At 41.7% G+C, this 8,323-nt stretch overlaps 1 protein-coding gene and 1 pseudogene across 3 annotated transcripts in view; both read left to right on the forward strand.

Moving 5' to 3' along the window:
* Window positions 1-2,872, forward strand: part of ACBD3 (acyl-CoA binding domain containing 3) — a 54,988-nt gene extending 52,116 nt beyond the window's left edge. For both annotated transcript variants that reach the window (XM_003790992.1, XM_012805919.2), the window contains exon 8: window positions 741-2,872. In XM_003790992.1, coding sequence (XP_003791040.1) covers window positions 741-952 — 212 coding nt within the window. In that variant the 3' untranslated portion in view covers window positions 953-2,872. The remainder of the gene's footprint in view (window positions 1-740) is intronic.
* Window positions 955-2,872, forward strand: LOC111725643 (annotated as a pseudogene). Its single transcript, XR_002773658.1, has 2 exons — window positions 955-978; window positions 1,277-2,872. The product of XR_002773658.1 is annotated as an uncharacterized LOC111725643 (transcript).
* Window positions 2,873-8,323: the final 5,451 nt, after the last annotated feature.

The raw sequence follows: 8,323 nt of genomic DNA on the forward strand, positions 1-8,323 counted from the left end.
AAAAAAAAAAAAAAACTTAGATTTTTAAGCTGGTTCATAATTTTCTCATTCCCGTAGGTTTCTAGAGTATTCTTTCCCCCCCAACTTCATATCATTACAGTTCAGAAAACTATTAACTGGGAAAAACCTATAATCATAGCTCATTTTTATTTTTGTCACTTGAATCATCTCTGGGTTGAATAGAGTGAAAATAATTGAATTTTCAGGGTGTCTCTGAATGCCCACCTCTATACTGTGATTTTTTCATTTTACTAAAATGAAAATAATATTTGAAGTATATGGAAGTTAGTAATCCTCCTAGGCCGCATTTCCTTCTTCCTAAAATGGAGAAGACTCTCATATGATTGAGGAGGAGGATCAAAGCAATGTTTTCCTTGTTATTACTCACCTGAGTGAGATTCCTCCTTTGGGGAGCAGTTAGAACTTGAATCCATACAGAAAGGAGGAAATGGGGTCCAGAAATACCAGCATTAGTAATACCATCAGAGAGAGGGATAGGATGCTGACAGTTCCCACCACAAGAGGCTCTCAGGGCCCAGAATAGTGCATGGTATATAGCAGGTGCTCAGATATTTGTAGGAGTGATGAATGAATAAATATGTGCCCACGTGCCCCTAACTTATAGACTAGTTCAGCAGAATTCCTAATAAGCAGTTTTCTCAAAGAAAGGACAGAGATTAATTATTTGATGCAAATGTGGTTTTCTTGAATCATTGATTTGTCTCTGTTTTCTCTCACAGAAAACATTAGTTGCGAAGAGAAAGCCAAAAAGAACACCAACAAAACTCTGCTGGATGAGATTGTGCCTGTGTATCGACGGGACTGTCATGAGGAAGTGTATGCTGGCAGTCACCAGTATCCAGGGAGAGGAGTCTATCTCCTCAAGTTTGACAACTCCTACTCTTTGTGGAGGTCAAAATCAGTCTACTACAGAGTGTATTATACTAGATAAAGATGTTACAGAGTCTGGAGTCTAGGGTTGGGCAGAAGATGACATTTAATTTGGAAATTACTTTTGACTTTTGTGGAGCATTGGAGTCAGTGTTTACTGATTTTGGTCTGTAGGTTTGTGAACTCTTGCTGGGAATCAGTTTCCTTATGAATCTTTAGCATTAACACTTTGGGATTGAAAAAGGATTCCTCAGATTCATCCAGCCCTTGGGTGCTGACCAGCAGAGTCACTAGTGGATGCTGAAGTTACATGAGCTACATGTTAAATATTTACAGTCTCCAAAATAAAACATCCCAGCGTTAACCTTACCTGGCTGGTGGTTAGTCCATTGCTGCCTTGTATGTTTTATGAGAGCCCATAGTTAAACGTGCCCTCTGACTTGAAGTCGTTAAGTTTAATAGTCTATATATCACATGCAGCTGGCTTTGATTGAAGGTCATCATTTTTAAAAGTTAAAAACTCAAGACCTCACAGATTATAATAGAAAACAAAATTGCCTCAGTTTGATCTTGTTCAAGTGACCTTGATGGGTTTTGCTTTGGGTGCAGCTGTTTAGTTCAGAGTTATATTATAGAGAATTATTTTCTGAGATAAACTGAAATGTGCAAACCCAATTGATAATTGAAGTGTCAAGATATGTAGAACCTGTCAGACATCCTTCTTCAAGAGCCTCCACAAACTTTCGGTCCTTGTCTCTTTATTTGGTATTTATGTTACTAGTAACAATATAAAGTTAATTAATTTATGTTTTGATTTGACGTCATAGAGTATCTCAGATTGAAACTTTTCTGCACAAAGAATACAGGTAGAGGCTTTGTAAACTCAAATTGGCACCTACTGAATTAAAATATATGAAATCATTTAAATGTAATTCAGTGTGTAGGAAATAACATTGCACTAAAGTGGAAATCACTGCCAGACACAGTCCATTTTCTTTTAATTTGTTATTACTTAGGCACAAACCCCGTGTGATTCCAGTTTGGATTTGTTTATTAAAGAGAATTGGAAATGCGTATGCCCATTCTTAAATTTCCAGCTTTAATCTGTATTATGTTTTTATTGATGGGAAGAGGTACATCTTTGTTTTCCTTACTGAAAACAAATATGAATTAATTGCCTCAAATTTGTATAAGTGATTGGCTAGTCTAGAGATTCTCTTTTTCAGAGGGGAGGGTAGTATAGATAGAAAATGACAAAGATATACACAGTATATACACTTAATGTTGTTATATGTTGTTACTGAAATACTTAGATTTTTTAAATTTCAAATCATAAATCACTTCTTGTAGGGGGAGTTCCATTGATTAGCTGCAGTATATACAGTTCACCACATATGGGCTATTTGAGTTTTTTGTGTGCTGCGTTTCTGTTTCTTTAATACCTGGTTTTGTACATATCTAACTCTATTCTCTTTTGGTTACTCAGAAGCTGGATTATTTTCTTTTAAGCAGTGCTTAATTCGTCTTTTTAAATTTTGTTTCAAAAGTAATCCCAGCTCATAGATATCCATACTGTTATATCCAGAACATTTGTCAGGCTGTCTGTCAGCTCTCATGTACATACGGTAGAGAGACTGCAGAGTAAGGCACTTCTGTTTTTTTTTAATGAGAAAAATACTGTATTTAAAATGTAAAATAAACTTTTAAAAAGCAGGCACTAATATATATCTCTTCTAGCCTTTGATTACAATTTTTTCCTCTTATATGTTAAGATGAATTATCTTCTAAAATGCGATTGTTCCTGGGAGCAGTGTATGTTACTTTAAGAGCAGCAGTTCATTCCTGTCAGGTTTCATGTCAGAACATTTTCGGTTTTAAACTTTTTTATTGCCTTTGGCTATTGATTAGTATAGTATAAGTGCGATTAAAAAAAAAAAACTTGAAAATAATATATTTAATCAATTAAAATGTTTATCTGTAACTTGATGTTTCATTAATAGAGTTACTCTCTGAATTCCTTCATATCTTCAGGAAGAAATGTTTTTTTGTTTTTCTTTGAGACAGAGTCTCACCATGTTGTCCTGGGTAGAGTGTCGTGATGTCACAGCTCACAGCAACCTCAAACTCCTGGGCTCAAGCAATTCTCTTGCCTTAGCCTCCCAAGTAGCTGGGACTACAGGCACCTGCCACAAAACCTGGCCTTTTTTTTGTTGCAGTTGTCATTATTTAGCTGGCCTGGGCCGGGTTTGAACCTGCAGCCCTCAGTGTATGTGGCTGATACTGTAACCACTGTGCTACAGGCACCAAGCCAAGAAGAAATGTTTTAAATGATGTTTTTTTGGCTTGAAAGGCTCTAGTTGAAAAACATCAACAATCTCTTTTCTGGCTGATTATTTTTCTTGTGAATTGTCCTACTGAGTTAAAAACAGACTAAAAATTTCCCACACTTTTTGTTGTTGTTGTTGTTGTTGTTATTTTGGGTTTTTGTTAAGAGACAAGGCCTAATTCTGTTGCCCAAGCTAGAGTCCAGTCAAGTGGTCATAGCTCACCTCAGCCCCCAACTCCTGGGTTCAAGTGATCTTCCTACTTCAGCCTACTGAATGGCTGAGACTTAAGGCCCATGCCATCACACCAAGCTAATTTTTTTTCTTTTGTTTTGCAGTTTTTGGCCCAGGTTGGGTTTGAACCCGCCACCTCCGGCATATGGGGCCAGCGCCCTACTCCTTTGAGCCACAGTTGCCGCCATAATTTTTTTTTTAATTAAATCATAGCTGTGTACATTAATGCAGTCATGGGGTACAATGTGGTAGTTTTATATACAATTTGAAATATTTTCTTTTTTTTTTTTTTTGGAGACGGAGCCTCAAGCTATCCCCCTGGGTAGAGTGCCATGGCATCACGCTCACAGCAACCTCCAACTCCTGGGCTCAAGCGAGTCTCCTGCCTTAGCCTCCCAAGTAGCTGGGACTACAGGCGCCTGCCACAACGCCTGGCCGCTTTTTTTTGGTTGCAGCTATCATTGTTTGGCGGGCCCAGGCTGGGGATTCAAACCCGCCACCTTAGGTGTATGTGGCTGGCGCCTTAGCCACTTGAGCCACAGGCGCTGAGCCAATTTGAAATATTTTCATCAAATTGGTTAACATAGCCTTCATGGCGTTTTCTTAGTTACTGTGTTAAGACATTTACATTTATGTTCTACATTTAGTAAATTTCACATGTACCTTTGTAAGTGGCACCATAGGTGTGGTCCCACCAATTACCCTCCCTTTTTTTTTTTTTACTTTGAGACAGAGTCTGAAGGTGTCTCCCTGGGTATAATGCCATGGCATCACAGCTCACAGCAACCTCAAACTCTTGGGCTTAAACGATTCTCTTGCCTCAGCCTCCAAGTAGCTGGGACTACAGGCACCCGCCACAACGCTCAGATATTTTTTGGTTGCAGTTGTCATTGTTGTTTGGCTAGCCCAGTCTGGATACGAACCCGCCAGCTCTGGTGTATGTGGCTGGTGCCCTAGCCGCTGAGCTACAGGCACTGAACCGAGGCCCAGACTTTTTAATACAAAGAAAATGACTGACTTTTCTTACTGAAAACAACTGAGTTATAAAATTTTTTCTTGGCTCGGTGCCTGTGGCTCAAGTGGCTAAGGTGGCAGCCATATACACCTGAGCTGGTGGGTTCAAATCCAGCCTGGGCCCGCCAAACAATAATGGCTGCAACCAAAAAATAGCCAGGTATTGTGGCGAGTGCCTGTAATCCCAGCTACTTGGGAGGCAGAGGCAGAAGACTCGCTTGAGCCCAGGAGTTGGAGGTTGCTGTGAGCTGTGATGCTACGGCACTCTACCCAGGGTAACAGCTTGAGGCTCTGTCTCCAAAAAAAAAAAAAAGTTTTTTCTTTGGGAGGCTGAGGCAAGAGAATTGCTTAAGCCCAAGAGTTGGAGGTTGCTGTGAACTATGACGCCACAGCACTCTACCCAGGGCAACAGTGAAACTCTGTCTCCAAAACAAAAAAAAGTTGTTTCCCTGCCCCACTATGTGCAGGATGTGTTTAGTGAAGTATGTGGAACCAGTGTATTTTGAAATAACTCCTCACAGGTGGTCACAGTGGCTCATACCTACAATCCTGACACTCTGGGAGGCCAAGGTAGAAGGATTGCTTCAGCTCAGGAGTTTGAGACCAGCCTGAGCAAGAGTGAGGCCCCATTTCTACTAAAACTAGAAATATTAGGCAGGCATTGTAATAACCACCTGTAAATCTAGCTACTTCGGAGGTTGAGGCAGGAGGATCCATTCAACCTAGGAGTTTGAAGTTGCTGTGAGCTAGGCTAATGCCACAGCACTCTAGCCTGGGCAACAGAATGAGACTCTGTCTCTAATAAATAAGTAAATAAATAAATATAAAGTAACTCCTTAGGTGTGGCCTCTGCCCACGCAGGTGGATCGTGGAGCAGCAGTGGGAGTGGAGGGCTGGACCAACGCTATTGTCTATGACCTCTGTGAAATGCAGAGTGACCGAGGTGTTCCATGGTTTTTCTCTTTTGAAATCTAGAGGTGGAGTACAGTGTTCATCTTGATATTTCTGCTGTATAGAGCACCTTCAAGCCAGACTAAAGAACAGTTAAGGAGAGTGGTTGATGTAAACACATCTTAGACACTTTGCTGCCAAGTCCTGACCATCTGCCTTATGGAAAAAGAGAACATTTAGTTCAGAATAGCAAGTGATTGCTAATAATTCTAATTATTAATCTCTAAATCTAAATAACAAGTGATTGCTAATTTCAGCCCAGGTGGGCTGAAAGTGCAACAGTATACAATCAGACACCATCTTTGTTTCTGTCCCCAGCGTTTTCTCAGTTCAAAACTTCTGTCTGCAGCCTAAAAATTTGTGCCTGTGTATCTGCTTGGAGTAGAGCAAATCTTCATTTTCATTCACTAACTTTTCAAAATATGTGTAAATGGCTCGGTGCCTGTGGCTCAAGTGGCTAAGGCGCCAGCCACATACACCTAAGGTGGTGGGTTCAAATCTAGCCCAGGCCCGCCAAACAACAATGACGGCTGCAACCAAAAAATATAGCCGGGCGTTGTGGCAGACGCCTGTGGTCTCAGCTACTTGGGAGGCGGAGGCAGGAGACTCGCTTGAGCCCAGGAGTTGGAGGTTGCTGTGAGCTGTAATGCCACAGCACTCTACCCAGGGTGACAGCTTGAAGCTCTGCCTCAAAAAAACAAAACAAAACAAAATATGTGTAAATCAGTATTAGATTTTTATCTCCTATTTCCCCACATTTCCTCAATTTCCTTATTTAAAAATTTTTAAGGCTTGGCACCTATAGCACAGTGGTTACGGCGGCAGCCACATACTTCGAAGGCTGGCGGGTTCGAATCCGACCCAGGCCTGCTAAATAGCAATGACAATTGCAACAGAAAAATAGCCAAGCATTGTGGCAGGCACCTTAGTCCCAGCTGTTTGGGAGGCTGAGGCAAGAGAATCACTTAAGTCCAAGAGTTGGAGGCTGAGTGGCATCTGTGGCTCAGAAGGGTAGGGTGCGGGTCCCATATGCCGGAGGTGGTGGGTTCAAACCCAGTCCTGGCCAAAAACTGCCCAAAAAAAAAAAAAATGTTGGAGGTTGCTGTGAGCTGTGATGCCACAGCACTCTACCAAGGGTGACACAGTGAGACTCTGTCTCAAAAAAAAAAATTAAGACCAAGTAGAGTACTGTCCTTCAATCCCCTTAACTTTGAATTTGTCACACTGTCATTATATCAAGTGCCTATTTTGCTTGATTTCTTCTGTAATGAAAGGTGGAAGATAATCAATTTGTGGTGTTTGTGTATGTGCTTGGTCACAGATGTTTTGAATTATGTTGTCAAGTTTTTTCCTTTTATGCCACACCTGTTTCTTTCCTCCGATCTATTTATGTGCTAATATCACACTTGAAGTTAACTATAATTTTATATTTTGATACAAGGTAAATTTCTCCTGTTTTTCTGGTAATTTTTCTTACCTATTTTGGTACTTTACCTTTTTTTCCTTTTTTTTTTTTTTGAGACAGTCTCACTTGTTGCCCTCAGTGGAGTGCAGTGGTGTCATAGCTTGCAGCAACCTCAAACTCCTAGGCCGAAGCAATTCTCTTGCCTCAGCCTCCCAAGTACAGGCGCCCTCCACAGCACCTGGCTATTTTTAGAGACAAGGTCTCACACCTGTGAGCTCAGGCAATCTACCCACTTTGGCCTACCAAGTGCTGGAATTACAGGCGTGAGCCACCACACCCAGCCCATGTGTCTGGCCTCAAACAGCCCTCCCACCTCAGCCTCCCAGAATGCTAGGATTATAGACATGAGCCACCATACCTATGTTTTCCTTATGAATTTAATTCATTTGTCACATTTACTGAAAAATCTAAATGAGATTTATATTGGAATATTACAAGATTGATATTTATTTTATTTTTTGGCCTGAGCCAGGTTTGAACCCACCACCGCCAGTATGTGGTGTGGGGCCAGCGCCCTAGTCCTTTGAGCCACAGGCACTGCCCACCCCCTTTGTTTAAGAGTCTCACTTTGTCACCCTTGGTCGAGTGCTGTGGCGTCACAGTGCACAGCAACCTCCAGCTCTTGGGCTCAGGTGATTCTCATGCCTCAGCCTCCCAAGTAGCTGGGACTATAGATGCCCACCACAATGCCCAACTTTTTTTTTGTTGCAGTTTGGCCAGGGCCAGGTTTGAATCTGCCACCCTCAGTGTATGGGGCCGGCCCTTGATATTTATTCTTAAAGGGTATCTTCAGTAGAAGAGATGGAAGGTACAGCCTTTAAACAGTTCTTCTTGCCATTATTGGTTAGCATACTGGATAATCTAGGGCAAAAATAAAATGGCTCAGCTAAGATTGTTTGCTTTCTCATACAGGCGAAAGGAAATACTAATGTAGTGTGCCATCTTAAGGGAGGTGCTGATTTGTATACATCAGTGGTTCTCAGCCTTCCTAATGCCATGATGTATTTTCATTGTTAGAAAGGGGTCGCAACCCACTGGTTCAGAACCACTGATTAGAAGTTGGCTGCTTACCAGGATCACATGTAGGGAATGGGGGAGTGCAGTTTTAAGGGAGAAAACCTTACCTTTGTTCACATTCCATTATTCTATTAGTAAGTACTTGTTGCATAACCTCTTCTGGTTGTAGTGTCTCTAATGGGGCATTCAAGTGTCCAGGTAAAACTCAAGAGTGAGTGTTTTTTTTTGTGTGTTTTTTTTTGAGACAGAGCCTCAAGCTATCCCCCTGCGTAAAGTGCCATGGCATCACAGCTCATAGCAACCTCCAACTCCTGGGCTCAAGCGAGTCTCCTGCCTCAGCCTCCCAAGTAGCTGGGACCACAGGCGCCCGCCACAACGCCCGGCCATTTTTTAGTTGCAGCCATGATTGTTGTTTGGCGGGCCCGGG

Source organism: Otolemur garnettii, unplaced genomic scaffold (assembly GCF_000181295.1).
Source record: "Otolemur garnettii isolate 467f Iridium unplaced genomic scaffold, OtoGar3 scaffold00045, whole genome shotgun sequence".
Classification (NCBI taxonomy): domain Eukaryota; kingdom Metazoa; phylum Chordata; class Mammalia; order Primates; family Galagidae; genus Otolemur; species Otolemur garnettii.